Source organism: Camelina sativa, chromosome 12 (genome assembly GCF_030686135.1).
Source record: "Camelina sativa cultivar CO46 ecotype springtype chromosome 12, ASM3068613v1".
In the NCBI taxonomy this organism is placed as follows: domain Eukaryota; kingdom Viridiplantae; phylum Streptophyta; class Magnoliopsida; order Brassicales; family Brassicaceae; genus Camelina; species Camelina sativa.
In genome coordinates, this window is record NC_141891.1 from 32,008,896 (window position 1) to 32,030,235 (window position 21,340).

General features: G+C 33.7%; 1 protein-coding gene and 1 long non-coding RNA gene across 2 annotated transcripts; both read right to left on the reverse strand.

Moving 5' to 3' along the window:
* On the reverse strand, window positions 1-1,913 carry LOC147932878 (uncharacterized). Its single transcript, XR_015573563.1, has 2 exons — window positions 533-1,913; window positions 1-428 (listed from the first exon to the last, which is right to left on the reverse strand). It is a non-coding gene; the product is annotated as an uncharacterized LOC147932878 (long non-coding RNA).
* A 1,441-nt stretch (window positions 1,914-3,354) lies between these two features.
* Window positions 3,355-6,398, reverse strand: LOC104732669 (putative serine/threonine-protein kinase PBL7). The gene is made up of 6 exons (XM_010452239.3): window positions 5,227-6,398; window positions 4,746-5,003; window positions 4,468-4,646; window positions 4,295-4,374; window positions 4,052-4,199; window positions 3,355-3,920 (listed from the first exon to the last, which is right to left on the reverse strand). Exons 1-6 carry the CDS (start codon window positions 5,843-5,845, stop codon window positions 3,567-3,569), a joined length of 1,638 nt encoding a protein of 545 aa, XP_010450541.2. The 5' UTR covers window positions 5,846-6,398; the 3' UTR covers window positions 3,355-3,566.
* Window positions 6,399-21,340: the final 14,942 nt, after the last annotated feature.

Genomic DNA, 21,340 nt, shown 5'->3' on the forward strand with positions numbered 1-21,340 from the left:
CCACCTAGAAAATGTCTATATGAACATATTAAGCCAACTATTTTACTTTCGCTTTTGCATAGTTTTTTATTACTAAAATTGTAGGCTCAAAAAATATTTTAAATAAAAAATATATTACATAATATACTAATCAATTATGTATCATCACAATAATGTATGACCACTATGGAGAGAACCTCGGCTCCACCCTCATCTCTTATCGAGAGAACTTGTGTCCAACCTCCTCCACTATGGAGAGAACCTTGGCTTTGCCTTCCTCCCTTAGGGAGATAACCTTGCGTCCAACCTCCTCCACCCTCCTCCCCTGGGGAGATAACCTTGTGTCCAACCTTCTCCACCATAGAGAGAACCTCGGCTTTGTCCTCCTCCTGTGTGGAGATAACATGTTCAAGTCTTTTTGCTATCTCAAAATGGCTTGCTCCGAGCCTCTGACAAACAATGAAAGTAAAAACATTTTTCTAACGTCACAAATCTTTTGATAATAGCTAATGTTAAATTTTCCAATGTATTCGTGGAAGGGTCTTTGACACACCATGATGTAGCCTCTGTCTCTATAACGCCTCAACCACCACCTTGCTTAGTGAGCCCATGTCCACTCTCAGTCCATGGGTCAACCTTCCTAAATGGGCCTTACATCTATTCCCGGCCTATGGACCCACCCATATTCGATGGCCGGTTTGTTACGTCTGGAGGGCCTTAAAAACTTGTTTACCACCCTACAAATCAACAAATGATCTTTTTCTGTGTTTCATCCTCACTCGCACAGTTCCGACAAAAGGTCACCCATCATGAAGTTCTCTCAGGATCCTTGACCAAAAAATAAGTACATTTTGGTGGCATATGTGGTCAAATCAATTGTTTTAAACATTTCCGCAAACCAGAGTGTCACAGTCTTTGAGCTCATATAGATCTATCAACAACGATAATTTATGGTTTTCCAATCTATCTATCTATGTTTGTTGTAAGCTTGTGTTTGATTAGCTTATTGTATCCATCATTAGGTTGATAAGCTTCTACTCATTATCTTTCTTTGGGATTGAATGAATAATGGTAACAATTATGTTTGCAAAAAAAAAAAAGGGTTTATGACCAACCAATCAATGTTGAGAAATTAGAAAAAAAAACTAAATTTGACATAATTAAAGAAACAATAGAAAATTATAAGCACGATAATATATGAATTCCAAATAATTCAAAGATGAAAATACAAATTAAATAAAACAATCAAAAATACTACAATAAATTTTAAAATACAGTATTAGAAAAAAAGACGCATATATTAATCTTTTTTTGGGTCAGCATATTAATCTTACCTATTCCCAACTGAAAAAGAAGAACATAAGAGAAAATTTTGGTTTAAAAAAATAAGAAAAATTTACCTTTCCATTAAAGAAAATTGCCCAATTAAACAAAGTTGAAAGCAATGTTTATGAATAAATTCTTTAAATATGAGATGATCTATGTTTATATAGAAGTGAGTATTTATAAAATTTAGAAATAATAATTAACTGTATATTTTTCTTAATCTCTTTTTCTATATTTTTTGTTTGCAAAAAAAAAAGGGTTTATCACCAACCAATCAAGGTTGAGAAATTAGAAGAAAATTAATTTGACATAATTAAAGAAACAACAGAAAATTATAACCACGATAACATATGAATCCCAAATAATTCAAAGATGAGAATATAAATTAAATAAAACAATCAAAAATACTACAATAAATTTTAAAATACAGTATTAGGAAAAGAAGACGCATATATTAATCTTTTTTTTGTCAACATATTAATCTTACCTATTCCCAACTGAAGAAGGAGAAAATATGAGAAAGTTTTGGTTTAAAAAATAAGAAAAAGTTACCGTCCCATTAAAGAAAATTGCCCAATTAAACAAAGTTGAAAGCAGTGTTTTTGAATAAATTATTTAAATATAAGACGATCTATGTTTATATAGAAGTGAGTATTTACAAAATCTAGAAATAATAATTAACTTTATATTTTCCTTAATCTATTTTTCTATTTTTTGTAGAATTAATAACTTAAACTTAAAAATAAATAAATAATATTATAATTTTGAACTTTATGAAATATATATATATATATATATATATATATATATATATAATCTCCTTATTTAAAAAAACTTTGCATTTTTTAATAAATTCTGTAATTTTTTATAATTATCTTTTCACATAATTAATATTTTTTAAAACAAGATATTTTATTTTTGTTGTAATCAAATTTCTCCTATTAAATATTAACTTTTACACATGTCAAAATCTGAGATTGATAACTTGACACATGTCAAAATCTTGCATTTTTTAATAAATTCTGTAATTTTTTATAATTATTTTTTCACATTATTAATATTTTTTAAAACAAAATATTTTATTTTTGTTGTAATCAAATTTCTTCTATTAAATATTAACTTTTACACATGTCAAAATCTAAGATTGATTACTTAACACATGTCAAAATCTTGTTAATGGCTAACTTTCAAAACCTAACTTTATATAATAATATCCTTATAATTATTTAAAAAAACTTTGCATTTTTTAATAAATTCTGTAATTTTTTATAATTATCTTTTCACATTATTAATATTTTTTAAAACAAAATATTTTATTTTTGTTGTAATCAAATTTCTCCTATTAAATATTAACTTTTACACATGTCAAAATCTAAGATTGATAACTTGACACATGTCAAAATCTTGCATTTTTTAATAAATTCTGTAATTTTTTATAATTATCTTTTCACATTATTAATATTTTTTAAAACAAAATATTTTATTTTTGTTGTAATCAAATTTTTCCTATTAAATATTAACTTTTACACATGTCAAAATCTGAAATTAATAACTTGACACATGTCAAAATCTTGTTAATGACTAACTTTCAAAATTCAACTTTATATAATAAGATTTAAAAAGAATGTTGACTCGTGGTTAAAGCACGGGATATCTCCTAGTTTATAATAAAACTACTAGTCATAGTCATTAACGTCGTACTAGGTTTAGGATCCACAAATGTGAAAACAGTAATTATTTGGATTAATTAACTACTAGTAAATTTAAAAGATACACGATAACTATAGTCATATAACAAACAACGCACTTATCCTTCAGTTATCAAATAAATAACAATTATCTTTGTTTTTATGGATTTCTCAAAAAAAAAGCTCAAAAATATTGAAAATGGAAAACGAAAACCGACCGGCGCATATTCTTCAGGAACGCAAATGTTCTTGTGGATCAACTGGCGCGACAAGTTCGTACCCAACCGTATGTGGTTACTTATGTAAACCATTCCCCCCCTAATTAGCTCGTTCTGTTCGATTTTGTTGTAAAAAAAAAAAGGAAAACAAAAACCGTATAAATCGGTTTTGTCACCATAACCAAACCGGAAAAATAAAAACCTAAACCGGTTTTCTCCACAGTTGGAAACAAACAAAAAAAAACGAAACCAGTACACACAGAAGAAATCACTGATTCAGAAACTACCAACTCTGTTTCAAACTTTTCATAAATACCCTATTTACACACTTTAAATCCATCTCTTTGATATCTTTTCATCGGCTGTACACATGATCATCATCTTCAAGCTCTGTTACTCCAAGCATCGCAAGATCAAGATGACATTTCATCTCGGATTTAGTTTGTTGCAGCTGTGTATAAGTGTCGATCATACCCGCAATGTTTGTATTTTTCCCGCTTGAATGTGTTTTTGGTTCTAACCCTTCTTCACCTTTCAAGATTGAGACAATCTCTTCCATACCGGGTCTTCGGGACTCCTCATTGATCACACACGCTGCTGCAGCACGGATCATCCGCTCCATCTCAACCGAGTTTTTTCTTGTGCATCCTAGTCTTGGATCAAGCAACTCCTCTATGGCTTCTATCCCTCTTTGCAACAACGGTTTTGCCTATAAATGATTTCAAAAAGAGCTAAGTAAGTCTTTTTCCAAAACAATCCTAAATGTACTTGACGCAAACCCGATAAGATCACAAATTCAATACTAGTAGTAGTAGTTAACAAGGGAATGATGTGACCTACCCAAACAACCAAGTTTTCTTGACCAGATGATCTTCTGGCTTCGATTGGTTTCCGACCAGTTATTAGCTCAAGCAACACAACCCCAAAGGCGTAAACATCGGTCTTGTCAGATATCTTACCATGCTGGAAATACTCAGGAGCCAGATAGCTGCAAGAAATATTTTTGTTAGCTGATTAGATCATTAAGAATTTGGCTTTAAAGGGGGAAAAAATACAACTCATGGCAAAGCTTTCGATAGATACCCGAATGTGCCTTTCACGGTTTTGCAAAGAAAAGGAACAGAAGGTGCAGCTGTCCAAGTAGCTAACCCGAAATCACACAACTGAACAAACAAAAAACATCAAAACCATTATTGGTTTGCTCATCAATCATCAAATAGATCATTTCATTTGGTGAAAAAAGACTTTATCTATACCTTTGGTATCTTCTTTGAGGAAAGAAGAATATTGGAAGGTTTGATATCTCTGTGAACAACACATTGCTCTGTTCCATTATGCAAATAAGCAATGGCATCAGCTATGCCTAACGCGACCTTGTACCTTGCTGACCAAGGTAAACCGAAAGCGGTACTAATGCCTTTCTTCTTCTTCTTATCTATAAGAAACAGAACATCAAAATCTGTCAGTCTTTAAAGAAGAGGTTAAAACATTCTCTGAACTATAAACACAAAGGAAGATAAAAGGTTTCTCTTACCGTGTAAATAGTGTTCGAGGCTACCACCAGAGACATACTTGTAAACCAAGAATAGTCCTTCTTCAGGATCTATACAGAATCCAAGAAGAGGCACAATGTTGGAGCTATGAAGAGAACTTGCAATCATCAACTCTCTGCAAAATGATTTAGGAGACTCTTTGTCTTCCTTATCAAGTCTCTTGATTGCTAAAGCCGTTCCCCAAATTCCGATTTTGCCTCTAAACACATAGCTACAAGCTCCTCTTCCCAACACTCTCCCTATAAAAAATAACCATTTAATAAAAACACATAGCTACAAGTTCCATTTTGGGACGGTTGACCCGATCTGACCCAAACCCGGTATTTACCAAACAAATAGCTAAAACCTACCAAAAGTTTCTCAAATTTGTACCCAAATTACATGTATTCGAATGTTATTACCAAACAAAGAGTTTTCAAAATTCAATATTTAATTACTAATTTTAGGGTCTTTTTTTTTTACCTTTAGAGAAATTACGAGTAGCTGCAACGATTTCACCGTAGCTAAACCGAACCAAAGTATTAGCGACCGGAGAGATACTCTTCTCAAGCGACCTAGCTCTCGTCCACCTCAAATCATCAGTAGCATTACCAGTAGTCTCCGTAACACCATTCTCCAAATTCACCATCAGAACAGTTGAGGAACCACCGGAGACAGACAGATTTCGACAAGAAGACGAAGCGGACAGAGACGGCGCTTCACCTTTCAGCTTCTCTAGCTCAATCTGTGAACAAAGACTGAACCTAAACGATGAGTGAACTGAGTGTGGATCAGGATTCATATTCTCCGGTGCTGTTTCCGCTAAAAGCCAAGCCTTGTTGTTCTCTCCTCCTCCTCCGCCTCCATTTTTGTTGTTGCTGCCGGAGTTTTCGGTTGAGGTTGATCCAGTTACAGGAGGAAGGAAACAAGCTAAACCCAGATCAAAGATCATATTTTTCAAACGGGTTTTGATTCCTTTCTTGTCATTGTTGTCTCCATCAAGATCTGATGATGATGATGAAGAAGTGAGAATTGGTATGTTCACTGAGCTTGTAGTTTCTGGGGTTTTTGGATGAACTGAGGATCCCTCATAAAAACCCATTTTTTATCTCTCTCTCTCTCAGTGAACAGATCTAGAGAAAGACACAATTACCAAGAAAAAAGCAAAATTTTGATTCTCTCTTTTGAAAAAAATTGATTCTTTTTGAAGAGCTTTGCTTGATGGAAGAGAAAGAGAGAATATATATTTTATTTTTAGGTATATAAATGGGAAAATGAAGAAGAAGAAGAATATTAATTAAGTTAATATATGATTAGTGGTGGAAGGTGGAAGCAAATTTTAATTTTGTATTACCGTTAAGTTGTTGTTGCGATCTTGAGCAAGAAAAAACAGGAGAGCGAGGGGAAAATAATTAGGTATGATTAATGATTTTTAAAAAATAATAATAATTGAGAGTGTTAAAATAATTGAGAGCGTTACAAAAAAATGTAAAAATAATTGAGAGCGTTACAAAAAAATGTAAAAATAATTGAGAGCGTTACAAAACCAATCAAACAAGTGTTTTTATGTAGAAAATATAAATGATTTAAAAAATGTTTTTTTGAGGGTCATATGGGTAAAGGCTGTTTAGCTCATCTTCAAAGGGGACAAGAACAGAGCCCACGAGGTTATGGTTCTCGGAAATAATGGAGAAGTGAGAGAGAAAGAGATAATATTTAAAAAAATTCACAAGTGTTACTATCGAAATAAAAAAATTTTAAAATTCACAAGAGTTACTATATTTAGTTTTTAATTTTTTATTCTCTTGTGTTTTATAATTCGTACATGTGGCGAAATGTAGACATATGTAGGTAAAAAACTTTTACATGGTGTTCGGTGGCCCGGGATACATATTATTTCATGATTATGTTTTTTTTTTGGGTTCATTTAAATACACTGAAATAAAATATGAACCTTCTTGTTCAACAACTATGAAACAATATATATTTGAAGAAAAAATTTATACATGGTGTGGAAAAATAATCATTTTTTGGTATATATAACACTAAAGTATGCTAATTGAATTTACTAGCTATGTAAGAAATTCAAAGAGAATAAAGAAGACAAAAAAAAAAGTTATGGTAAGTGATATTTCATGCTGTGAAGAAGAGTGAGAATTACAACTTTTTTTTTTTTGCTCGTTTATATGGACAATTTTATATAATTATCTGTAACATAGTGACAAATGGTTCTACCATAAACTATTCATTATATAACAAAGCTTAATCTTCTAACACTCATTGGAGATCTAGCCTCACTGATATATATTTTTTTTTCCAATGTACGTACCATTTTGTTGTTTAGTTAACCAAAACATACTAAGAGTTATATTGTGCTAATGACGTGTTATATAATATACTAATGCAATAATAACTAAGAGTACTTGTAAAACATTCCTTGGCTGGGATATTTAAATATTTTAAGAGATGGGAATTACAATAAAATGTTTTCATTCTTATTCATAGGTGAAACTTATAAAGATTTTAGAATTTGTTACTATGTTGAATAGTGATAGGTACGTACGTAGGTCCACCACAACGTATTCAATGAAAATGTCACATTGTGTCCATTTTTCTTTGATAAAAGAAATAGCGGTTAAGAGATAGTCATCATTATCGCAGTTTTGAAGCATATAATATATATATATATATATATTCTTTTTGTATAAAATGGAAAAAAATACGATTTAAATTTTTTTACATCAATACTTTATGTTTTAAAAGATTAACGAGATTAAATAGACTAAGAGACTGAAGGATATATATGTTATATACCATACATCACAATCAGATATTCCAGGGACACACCAAAGGTACATCTTTTTTTTTTTTTTTTCTAAACTGTAAATATTATATAAATGAAAAAGTTTGGTTTTTCAACCTTTACATTGGTTTCTTGGCAAAAAAGATACAAAAAAGCAATACAATCTTCGATTTAAAAAGATAATACACTTATAACCACATACTCATGAGATTCTTGAATTGTTTCTTACACTGGCGTGCAATGATGGAGTTTCGAATCTCTCTATCAATGTCCTTGAAGATCACTGAAGGAAGGATGTGGGCCTGATTATGAAGCAGATTATTTTTCTGTTTCCAGATAGCATATATTACAGTCTAAGCGACCAGCTTTCGGAGTGTTGGTGGTGATGTTGTATTTTTGACTCTTGTTTAGGACATCAAATCAGCCCAGCAGTTGAAGTTGATGTGAGGCAAATGGAGGCGAACGCTAACTCGATTCCAGAGGAACAACGCAAAAAATCGCAGGTTAGCAGTAGATGATCCTGGTTTCCTGAGAAGAGGAACATAGAACGCATTGGGTATCAATGTTCCTGAAACTTATAAAGATTTTAGAATTTGTCACTATGTTGAATAGTGACAGGTACGTACGTAGGTCCACCACAACGTATTCAATGAAAATGTCACATTGTGTCCATTTTTCTTTGATAAAAGAAATAGCGGTCAAGAGATAGTCATCATTATCGCAGTTTTGAAGCATATAATATATATATATATATATATATATATATATATATATATTCTTTTTGTATAAAATGGAAAAAAATACGATTTAAATTTTTTTACATCAATACTTTATGTTTTAAAAGATTAACGAGATTAAATAGTCTAAGAGACTGAAGGATATATATGTTATATACCATACATCACAATCAGATATTCCAGGGACACACCAAAGGTACATCTTTTTTTTTTTTTTTTCTAAACTGTAAATATTATATAAATGAAAGAGTTTGGTTTTTCAACCTTTACATTGGTTTCTTGGCAAAAAAGATAAAAACAAAAAAGCAATACAATCTTCGATTCAAAAAGATAATACACTTATAACCACATACTCATGAGATTCTTGAATTGTTTCTTACACTGGCGTGCAATGATGGAGTTTCGGGTCTCTCTATCAATGTCCTTGAAGATCACTGAAGGCAGGATGTGGGCCTGATTATGAAGCAGATTATTTTTCTGTTTCCAGATAGCATATATTACAGTCTAAGCGACCAGCTTTCGGAGTATTGGTGGTGATGTTGTATTTTTGACTCTTGTCTAGGACATCAAATCAGCCCAGCAGTTGAAGTTGATGTGAGGCAAATGGAGGCGAACGCTAACTCGATTCCAGAGGAACGACGCAAAAAATCGCAGGTTAGCAGTAGATTATCCCTGGTTTCCTGAGAAGAGGAACATAGAACGCATTGGGTATCAATGTTCCTGAAACTTATAAAGATTTTAGAATTTGTCACTATGTTGAATAGTGACAGGTACGTACGTAGGTCCACCACAACGTATTCAATGAAAATGTCACATTGTGTCCATTTTTCTTTGATAAAAGAAATAGCGGTCAAGAGATAGTCATCATTATCGCAGTTTTGAAGCATATAATATATATATATATATATATATATATATATATATATATATATATATATATATATTCTTTTTGTATAAAATGGAAAAAAATACGATTTAAATTTTTTTACATCAATACTTTATGTTTTAAAAGATTAACAAGATTAAATAGACTAAGAGACTGAAGGATATATATGTTATATACCATACATCACAATCAGATATTCCAGGGACACACCAAAGGTACATCTTTTTTCTTTTTTTTTTTCTAAACTGTAAATATTATATAAATGAAAGAGTTTGGTTTTTCAACCTTTACATTGGTTTCTTGGCAAAAAAGATAAAAACAAAAAAGCAATACAATCTTCGATTCAAAAAGATAATACACTTATAACCACATACTCATGAGATTCTTGAATTGTTTCTTACACTGGCGTGCAATGATGGAGTTTCGGATCTCTCTATCAATGTCCTTGAAGATCACTGAAGGCAGGATGTGGGCCTGATTATGAAGCAGATTATTTTTCTGTTTCCAGATAGCATATATTACAGTCTAAGCGACCAGCTTTCGGAGTGTTGGTGGTGATGTTGTATTTTTGACTCTTGTCTAGGACATCAAATCAGCCCAGCAGTTGAAGTTGATGTGAGGCAAATGGAGGCGAACGCTAACTCGATTCCAGAGGAACAACGCAAAAAATCGCAGGTTAGCAGTAGATGATCCCTGGTTTCCTGAGAAGAGGAACATAGAACGCATTGGGTATCAATGTTCCTGAAACTTATAAAGATTTTAGAATTTGTCACTATGTTGAATAGTGACAGGTACGTACGTAGGTCCACCACAACGTATTCAATGAAAATGTCACATTGTGTCCATTTTTCTTTGATAAAAGAAATAGCGGTCAAGAGATAGTCATCATTATCGCAGTTTTGAAGCATATAATATATATATATATATATATATTCTTTTTGTATAAAATGGAAAAAAATACGATTTAAATTTTTTTACATCAATACTTTATGTTTTAAAAGATTAACAAGATTAAATAGACTAAGAGACTGAAGGATATATATGTTATATACCATACATCACAATCAGATATTCCAGGGACACACCAAAGGTACATCTTTTTTTTTTTTTTTCTAAACTGTAAATATTATATAAATGAAAAAGTTTGGTTTTTCAACCTTTACATTGGTTTCTTGGCAAAAAAGATACAAAAAAGCAATACAATCTTCGATTCAAAAAGATAATACACTTATAACCACATACTCATGAGATTCTTGAATTGTTTCTTACACTGGCGTGCAATGATGGAGTTTCGAATCTCTCTATCAATGTCCTTGAAGATCACTGAAGGCAGGATGTGGGCCTGATTATGAAGCAGATTATTTTTCTGTTTCCAGATAGCATATATTACAGTCTAAGCGACCAGCTTTCGGAGTGTTGGTGGTGATGTTGTATTTTTGACTCTTGTTTAGGACATCAAATCAGCCCAGCAGTTGAAGTTGATGTGAGGCAAATGGAGGCGAACGCTAACTCGATTCCAGAGGAACAATGCAAAAAATCGCAGGTTAGCAGTAGATGATCCTGGTTTCCTGAGAAGAGGAACATAGAACGCATTGGGTATCAATGTTCCTGAAACTTATAAAGATTTTAGAATTTGTCACTATGTTGAATAGTGACAGGTACGTACGTAGGTCCACCACAACGTATTCAATGAAAATGTCACATTGTGTCCATTTTTCTTTGATAAAAGAAATAGCGGTCAAGAGATAGTCATCATTATCGCAGTTTTGAAGCATATAATATATATATATATATATTCTTTTTGTATAAAATGGAAAAAAATACGATTTAAATTTTTTTACATCAATACTTTATGTTTTAAAAGATTAACGAGATTAAATAGACTAAGAGACTTAAGGATATATATGTTATATACCATACATCACAATCAGATATTCCAGGGACACACCAAAGGTACATCTTTTTTCTTTTTTTTTTTTCTAAACTGTAAATATTATATAAATGAAAGAGTTTGGTTTTTCAACCTTTACATTGGTTTCTTGGCAAAAAAGATAAAAACAAAAAAGCAATACAATCTTCGATTCAAAAAGATAATACACTTATAACCACATACTCATGAGATTCTTGAATTGTTTCTTACACTGGCGTGCAATGATGGAGTTTCGGATCTCTCTATCAATGTCCTTGAAGATCACTGAAGGCAGGATGTGGGCCTGATTATGAAGCAGATTATTTTTCTGTTTCCAGATAGCATATATTACAGTCTAAGCGACCAGCTTTCGGAGTGTTGGTGGTGATGTTGTATTTTTGACTCTTGTCTAGGACATCAAATCAGCCCAGCAGTTGAAGTTGATGTGAGGCAAATGGAGGCGAACGCTAACTCGATTCCAGAGGAACAACGCAAAAAATCGCAGGTTAGCAGTAGATGATCCCTGGTTTCCTGAGAAGAGGAACATAGAACGCATTGGGTATCAATGTTCCTGAAACTTATAAAGATTTTAGAATTTGTCACTATGTTGAATAGTGACAGGTACGTACGTAGGTCCACCACAACGTATTCAATGAAAATGTCACATTGTGTCCATTTTTCTTTGATAAAAGAAATAGCGGTCAAGAGATAGTCATCATTATCGCAGTTTTGAAGCATATAATATATATATATATATATTCTTTTTGTATAAAATGGAAAAAAATACGATTTAAATTTTTTTACATCAATACTTTATGTTTTAAAAGATTAACAAGATTAAATAGACTAAGAGACTGAAGGATATATATGTTATATACCATACATCACAATCAGATATTCCAGGGACACACCAAAGGTACATCTTTTTTTTTTTTTTTTCTAAACTGTAAATATTATATAAATGAAAAAGTTTGGTTTTTCAACCTTTACATTGGTTTCTTGGCAAAAAAGATACAAAAAAGCAATACAATCTTCGATTCAAAAAGATAATACACTTATAACCACATACTCATGAGATTCTTGAATTGTTTCTTACACTGGCGTGCAATGATGGAGTTTCGAATCTCTCTATCAATGTCCTTGAAGATCACTGAAGGCAGGATGTGGGCCTGATTATGAAGCAGATTATTTTTCTGTTTCCAGATAGCATATATTACAGTCTAAGCGACCAGCTTTCGGAGTGTTGGTGGTGATGTTGTATTTTTGACTCTTGTTTAGGACATCAAATCAGCCCAGCAGTTGAAGTTGATGTGAGGCAAATGGAGGCGAACGCTAACTCGATTCCAGAGGAACAACGCAAAAAATCGCAGGTTAGCAGTAGATGATCCTGGTTTCCTGAGAAGAGGAACATAGAACGCATTGGGTATCAATGTTCCTGAAACTTATAAAGATTTTAGAATTTGTCACTATGTTGAATAGTGACAGGTACGTACGTAGGTCCACCACAACGTATTCAATGAAAATGTCACATTGTGTCCATTTTTCTTTGATAAAAGAAATAGCGGTCAAGAGATAGTCATCATTATCGCAGTTTTGAAGCATATAATATATATATATATATATTCTTTTTGTATAAAATGGAAAAAAATACGATTTAAATTTTTTTACATCAATACTTTATGTTTTAAAAGATTAACGAGATTAAATAGACTAAGAGACTTAAGGATATATATGTTATATACCATACATCACAATCAGATATTCCAGGGACACACCAAAGGTACATCTTTTTTTTTTTTTTTTTCTAAACTGTAAATATTATATAAATGAAAGAGTTTGGTTTTTAAACCTTTACATTGGTTTCTTGGCAAAAAAGATAAAAACAAAAAAGCAATACAATCTTCGATTCAAAAAGATAATACACTTATAACCACATACTCATGAGATTCTTGAATTGTTTCTTACACTGGCGTGCAATGATGGAGTTTCGAATCTCTCTATCAATGTCCTTGAAGATCACTGAAGGCAGGATGTGGGCCTGATTATGAAGCAGATTATTTTTCTGTTTCCAGATAGCATATATTACAGTCTAAGCGACCAGCTTTCGGAGTGTTGGTGGTGATGTTGTATTTTTGACTCTTGTTTAGGACATCAAATCAGCCCAGCAGTTGAAGTTGATGTGAGGCAAATGGAGGCGAACGCTAACTCGATTCCAGAGGAACGACGCAAAAAATCGCAGGTTAGCAGTAGATTATCCCTGGTTTCCTGAGAAGAGGAACATAGAACGCATTGGGTATCAATGTTCCTGAAACTTATAAAGATTTTAGAATTTGTCACTATGTTGAATAGTGACAGGTACGTACGTAGGTCCACCACAACGTATTCAATGAAAATGTCACATTGTGTCCATTTTTCTTTGATAAAAGAAATAGCGGTCAAGAGATAGTCATCATTATCGCAGTTTTGAAGCATATAATATATATATATATATATATATATATATATATATATATATATATATATATTCTTTTTGTATAAAATGGAAAAAAATACGATTTAAATTTTTTTACATCAATACTTTATGTTTTAAAAGATTAACAAGATTAAATAGACTAAGAGACTGAAGGATATATATGTTATATACCATACATCACAATCAGATATTCCAGGGACACACCAAAGGTACATCTTTTTTCTTTTTTTTTTTTCTAAACTGTAAATATTATATAAATGAAAGAGTTTGGTTTTTCAACCTTTACATTGGTTTCTTGGCAAAAAAGATAAAAACAAAAAAGCAATACAATCTTCGATTCAAAAAGATAATACACTTATAACCACATACTCATGAGATTCTTGAATTGTTTCTTACACTGGCGTGCAATGATGGAGTTTCGGATCTCTCTATCAATGTCCTTGAAGATCACTGAAGGCAGGATGTGGGCCTGATTATGAAGCAGATTATTTTTCTGTTTCCAGATAGCATATATTACAGTCTAAGCGACCAGCTTTCGGAGTGTTGGTGGTGATGTTGTATTTTTGACTCTTGTCTAGGACATCAAATCAGCCCAGCAGTTGAAGTTGATGTGAGGCAAATGGAGGCGAACGCTAACTCGATTCCAGAGGAACAACGCAAAAAATCGCAGGTTAGCAGTAGATGATCCCTGGTTTCCTGAGAAGAGGAACATAGAACGCATTGGGTATCAATGTTCCTGAAACTTATAAAGATTTTAGAATTTGTCACTATGTTGAATAGTGACAGGTACGTACGTAGGTCCACCACAACGTATTCAATGAAAATGTCACATTGTGTCCATTTTTCTTTGATAAAAGAAATAGCGGTCAAGAGATAGTCATCATTATCGCAGTTTTGAAGCATATAATATATATATATATATATATATATTCTTTTTGTATAAAATGGAAAAAAATACGATTTAAATTTTTTTACATCAATACTTTATGTTTTAAAAGATTAACAAGATTAAATAGACTAAGAGACTGAAGGATATATATGTTATATACCATACATCACAATCAGATATTCCAGGGACACACCAAAGGTACATCTTTTTTTTTTTTTTTTCTAAACTGTAAATATTATATAAATGAAAAAGTTTGGTTTTTCAACCTTTACATTGGTTTCTTGGCAAAAAAGATACAAAAAAGCAATACAATCTTCGATTCAAAAAGATAATACACTTATAACCACATACTCATGAGATTCTTGAATTGTTTCTTACACTGGCGTGCAATGATGGAGTTTCGAATCTCTCTATCAATGTCCTTGAAGATCACTGAAGGCAGGATGTGGGCCTGATTATGAAGCAGATTATTTTTCTGTTTCCAGATAGCATATATTACAGTCTAAGCGACCAGCTTTCGGAGTGTTGGTGGTGATGTTGTATTTTTGACTCTTGTTTAGGACATCAAATCAGCCCAGCAGTTGAAGTTGATGTGAGGCAAATGGAGGCGAACGCTAACTCGATTCCAGAGGAACAACGCAAAAAATCGCAGGTTAGCAGTAGATGATCCTGGTTTCCTGAGAAGAGGAACATAGAACGCATTGGGTATCAATGTTCCTGAAACTTATAAAGATTTTAGAATTTGTCACTATGTTGAATAGTGACAGGTACGTACGTAGGTCCACCACAACGTATTCAATGAAAATGTCACATTGTGTCCATTTTTCTTTGATAAAAGAAATAGCGGTCAAGAGATAGTCATCATTATCGCAGTTTTGAAGCATATAATATATATATATATATATTCTTTTTGTATAAAATGGAAAAAAATACGATTTAAATTTTTTTACATCAATACTTTATGTTTTAAAAGATTAACGAGATTAAATAGACTAAGAGACTTAAGGATATATATGTTATATACCATACATCACAATCAGATATTCCAGGGACACACCAAAGGTACATCTTTTTTCTTTTTTTTTTTTCTAAACTGTAAATATTATATAAATGAAAGAGTTTGGTTTTTCAACCTTTACATTGGTTTCTTGGCAAAAAAGATAAAAACAAAAAAGCAATACAATCTTCGATTCAAAAAGATAATACACTTATAACCACATACTCATGAGATTCTTGAATTGTTTCTTACACTGGCGTGCAATGATGGAGTTTCGGATCTCTCTATCAATGTCCTTGAAGATCACTGAAGGCAGGATGTGGGCCTGATTATGAAGCAGATTATTTTTCTGTTTCCAGATAGCATATATTACAGTCTAAGCGACCAGCTTTCGGAGTGTTGGTGGTGATGTTGTATTTTTGACTCTTGTCTAGGACATCAAATCAGCCCAGCAGTTGAAGTTGATGTGAGGCAAATGGAGGCGAACGCTAACTCGATTCCAGAGGAACAACGCAAAAAATCGCAGGTTAGCAGTAGATGATCCCTGGTTTCCTGAGAAGAGGAACATAGAACGCATTGGGTATCAATGTTCCTGAAACTTATAAAGATTTTAGAATTTGTCACTATGTTGAATAGTGACAGGTACGTACGTAGGTCCACCACAACGTATTCAATGAAAATGTCACATTGTGTCCATTTTTCTTTGATAAAAGAAATAGCGGTCAAGAGATAGTCATCATTATCGCAGTTTTGAAGCATATAATATATATATATATATATATTCTTTTTGTATAAAATGGAAAAAAATACGATTTAAATTTTTTTACATCAATACTTTATGTTTTAAAAGATTAACAAGATTAAATAGACTAAGAGACTGAAGGATATATATGTTATATACCATACATCACAATCAGATATTCCAGGGACACACCAAAGGTACATCTTTTTTTTTTTTTTTTCTAAACTGTAAATATTATATAAATGAAAGAGTTTGGTTTTTCAACCTTTACATTGGTTTCTTGGCAAAAAAGATAAAAACAAAAAAGCAATACAATCTTCGATTCAAAAAGATAATACACTTATAACCACATACTCATGAGATTCTTGAATTGTTTCTTACACTGGCGTGCAATGATGGAGTTTCAGATCTCTCTATCAATGTCCTTGAAGATCACTGAAGGCAGGATGTGGGCCTGATTATGAAGCAGATTATTTTTCTGTTTCCAGATAGCATATATTACAGTCTAAGCGACCAGCTTTCGGAGTGTTGGTGGTGATGTTGTATTTTTGACTTTTGTCTAGGACATCAAATCAGCCCAGCAGTTGAAGTTGATGTGAGGCAAATGGAGGCGAACGCTAACTCGATTCCAGAGGAACAACGCAAAAAATCGCAGGTTAGCAGTAGATGATCCCTGGTTTCCTGAGAAGAGGAACATAAAACGCATTGGGTATCAATGTTCCTGAAACTTATAAAGATTTTAGAATTTGTCACTATGTTGAATAGTGACAGGTACGTACGTAGGTCCACCACAACGTATTCAATGAAAATGTCACATTGTGTCCATTTTTCTTTGATAAAAGAAATAGCGGTCAAGAGATAGTCATCATTATCGCAGTTTTGAAGCATATAATATATATATATATATATATTCTTTTTGTATAAAATGGAAAAAAATACGATTTAAATTTTTTTACATCAATACTTTATGTTTTAAAAGATTAACAAGATTAAATAGACTAAGAGACTGAAGGATATATATGTTATATACCATACATCACAATCAGATATTCCAGGGACACACCAAAGGTACATCTTTTTTTTTTTTTTTTCTAAACTGTAAATATTATATAAATGAAAGAGTTTGGTTTTTCAACCTTTACATTGGTTTCTTGGCAAAAAAGATAAAAACAAAAAAGCAATACAATCTTCGATTCAAAAAGATAATACACTTATAACCACATACTCATGCGATTCTTGAATTGTTTCTTACACTGGCGTGCAATGATGGAGTTTCAGATCTCTCTATCAATGTCCTTGAAGATCACTGAAGGCAGGATGTGGGCCTGATTATGAAGCAGATTATTTTTCTGTTTCCAGATAGCATATATTACAGTCTAAGCGACCAGCTTTCGGAGTATTGGTGGTGATGTTGTATTTTTGACTCTTGTCTAGGACATCAAATCAGCCCAGCAGTTGAAGTTGATGTGAGGCAAATGGAGGCGAACGCTAACTCGATTCCAGAGGAACAACGCAAAAAATCGCAGGTTAGCAGTAGATGATCCCTGGTTTCCTGAGAAGAGGAACATAGAACGCATTGGGTATCAATGTTCCTGAAACTTATAAAGATTTTAGAATTTGTCACTATGTTGAATAGTGACAGGTACGTACGTAGGTCCACCACAACGTATTCAATGAAAATGTCACATTGTGTCCATTTTTCTTTGATAAAAGAAATAGCGGTCAAGAGATAGTCATCATTATCGCAGTTTTGAAGCATATAATATATATATATATATATATATTCTTTTTGTATAAAATGGAAAAAAATACGATTTAAATTTTTTTACATCAATACTTTATGTTTTAAAAGATTAACAAGATTAAATAGACTAAGAGACTGAAGGATATATATGTTATATACCATACATCACAATCAGATATTCCAGGGACACACCAAAGGTACATCTTTTTTTTTTTTTTTTTTTTTCTAAACTGTAAATATTATATAAATGAAAGAGTTTGGTTTTTCAACCTTTACATTGGTTTCTTGGCAAAAAAGATAAAAACAAAAAAGCAATACAATCTTCGATTCAAAAAGATAATACACTTATAACCACATACTCATGAGATTCTTGAATTGTTTCTTACACTGGCGTGCAATGATGGAGTTTCGGATCTCTCTATCAATGTCCTTGAAGATCACTGAAGGCAGGATGTGGGCCTGATTATGAAGCAGATTATTTTTCTGTTTCCAGATAGCATATATTACAGTCTAAGCGACCAGCTTTCGGAGTGTTGGTGGTGATGTTGTATTTTTGACTCTTGTCTAGGACATCAAATCAGCCCAGCAGTTGAAGTTGATGTGAGGCAAATGGAGGCGAACGCTAACTCGATTCCAGAGGAACAACGCAAAAAATCGCAGGTTAGCAGTAGATGATCCCTGGTTTCCTGAGAAGTGGAACATAGAATGCATTGGGTATCAATGTTCATCCCCCAACGAGCCAGCCTTGTTTTTGTGGGGAGACGATCAAGGTTCACAATCCACATGTTAAACGCATTCCTTGGTGTCGCTCCCTTGAACCACACAAACTTTGACCAAGTTACCTTCATTTGCTCATGGTCGCATAACAGACCAAATTTTAGAGGAGGAGAAGCCAACACAATCTTTTCCATCTACTACCCAGTTGTAAGAGTCCGTATCTTGGTCGATGGTTGGTAGGCTGATACTCGTTAGGTAGATTTGCAGATTTAGAGCTTGGTCAGTATGAGGATCGGCTATGGTCCACCTAATATCGTTACAAACATCATGGACTTTTGCTTGCAATGGAACTCTTAGGCTTCGAGGACCATTTGTGCCTATGTACTTAATAAGAGGACCAAAGGGTGTCCAATTATCAAACCAAAAGCTAGCCTCTCTACCATTTCCTAAGTTGCAATGAACAAATTGTTCTGCTAGATCTCTCAGCCTGAGAATGCATTTCCAATTCCAGGAGTCTACAGCTCTTTCTGTTTGATTCCAGAAACTGGTAGTGGAACTGCAACTATGGAGCCGATGCCAAGCCGCCCAGAGAGAGCCACTTGAGGAGAACAGCAACCAGATCAGGCGTAGGCATAAGGTTCTATTCCAAGTAGCGAAACACCTGAGCCCTAGACCTCCTTCTGCTTTGGGAAAACAAACCTGAGCCCACGCTACCTTTGCCATCCCTCTATTATCAATCCTGCCAGACCACATATATTTAGAACACAAAGATTATATTTTTCTGATCCATCCTAGTGGTAAGATAAAAGCTGAAATCCAGAAATTGACGATTCCTGCGATAACTGTGGATATTAGTTGAAGCCTTCCTGCGAAAGATAGAGATCTTACAGCCCACACTTTAAATCTTTGAGAGATCTTTTCTATCAGGGGTGCGTACTCTGCCACTTTTAGCTTCCTGTTCATCAACGGTAGACCCAAATAACGGATCGGTAGAGATCCCATCGTGAAACCGTAGCTTGCCAATGCATTGGATTTGATAAGGCTTAAACCGGCATGGAATAATTGAGTCTTCTCCCGATTTATTTCTAAACCTGACCATCCTGCAAAACCTTCCAGGGTCTCGTAAATACCATGAAGGGATGAGCTGTCTCCATTGAAGAAGATCATAACATCATCCGCAAACATCAAGTGAGAGATCTCCAATTCCTCTGTTTTGGGATGGTAGGATATATAGACTGATTCATACCTCGACTGAAGTAAGCTGGAGAAAACCTCCATGGCTAGGACGAAGAGGTAGGGGGAGATGGAATCTCCTTGTCTTAGACCTTTAGTACTTTGAAAGTAACCGCCATTCTGTCCATTTACAATCACCGAGAAGCTTGCAGTAGAAATACATTGGTGGATCCATCCAATGATTTTTTCGGGTAGATTGATAGCTCTTAGGGTAGATAAGATGAAATCCCACCTGACAGAGTCAAATGCCTTTCTCAAACCCACTTTTAACATGGCACTAGGTGCAACATCCTTTTTATTATAGCCCTGAACGATCTCTGTTGCAAGGAGAACATTGTCGATCAGCAACCTCCCAGGCATGAAAGCTGATTGTGAATGATTGATGAACATAGAGAGAATTTTCTTAAGACGCCCTACTAGCAGCGTGGATATAACCTTGTAAACAACATTGAGGCATGATATTGGTCGAAAGTCAGACATTCTTGAGGCATTAGTGATTTTTAGGATTATAACCAGGTTGGTTGCGTTCCACTGTTTGAGAATCTTGCCTGACCGAAAGAATTCAAGCACTGCTTCAGTGACTTCTCCTCCCAGAATGGGCCAGCAGCTACAGAATAATTCAACAGTATATCCATCAGGGCCACTTGCTTTATTTCTTGGCAAGGAGAAAAATGCTTCTTTGATTTCCAGAGGAGTGAAAACAGACTCTAAGTTACTGCGCTGAACTTCAGAGCATTTAAACCTGATAAGGCTTGAAATGTCGTCTTGGATAAATGAAGGAGGACCTTGTTCCCCTCCCAGGTTCGCTTGGAAATACTCCACACTGTGAGCTATAATGTCTTCATGGGACTCCAATTGATCATCATTACTGCTGTACATGTAATGGATATGATTCATTGCTTGCCTGGTCGAAGTCATTTTGTGGAAATAGGTTGTGTTCATATCTCCCTCCTGAATCCAGGTTACCCTTGAACGTTGCAGGAAGAAGCTTTCTTCAGTTTTGGATAGGATGAGCCATTTTCTCTGCATTTCCAGCTCTATATTTGCGTTAATCGAGGTAGGATACTGAAGCATTCTGTTTTGAGCATGAATCATACGGTCATGAGCCTCTTGAGTTCTTTTCTCTAGGTCATAGAAGTTTTGTCTACTGAATTCCCGAATTACCTGCTTTAACGCCTTGAGTTTCGCAGTCACTCTAAACATATAGGATCCGGAGGCGGGATAAGAAAACCAATGCTCGCAGACTAGAGGCAGGAAATCTTCACTTTTTAACAGGAAGTTGTAGAACCGGAATGGCTGCTTACGTCTAGGATAGGCTGTGTCGAGCCTTACTTCACAACTTGCATGGTCAGAGAAGTCAGGTTCACCAAAATAACCCATAGAGGAGGGGAACAAGGTAGTCCACTTGTCATTTACGAGGATTCGGTCTAGTTTCTTTGCTATCGGATCATTCTTTTTTTTATTCCA

Coding starts and splice junctions, on each gene's coding strand:
- LOC104732669 (XM_010452239.3), bottom strand. CDS start 5,845: ATGGGTTTTTATGAGGGATCCTCAGTTCATCCAAAAACCCCAGAAACT. Junction 4,647..4,745: donor CCTCGAACACTATTTACACG/GTAAGAGAAACC, acceptor TGTTTCTTATAG/ATAAGAAGAAGAAGAAAGGC. Junction 4,375..4,467: donor CCTCAAAGAAGATACCAAAG/GTATAGATAAAG, acceptor TTGTTTGTTCAG/TTGTGTGATTTCGGGTTAGC.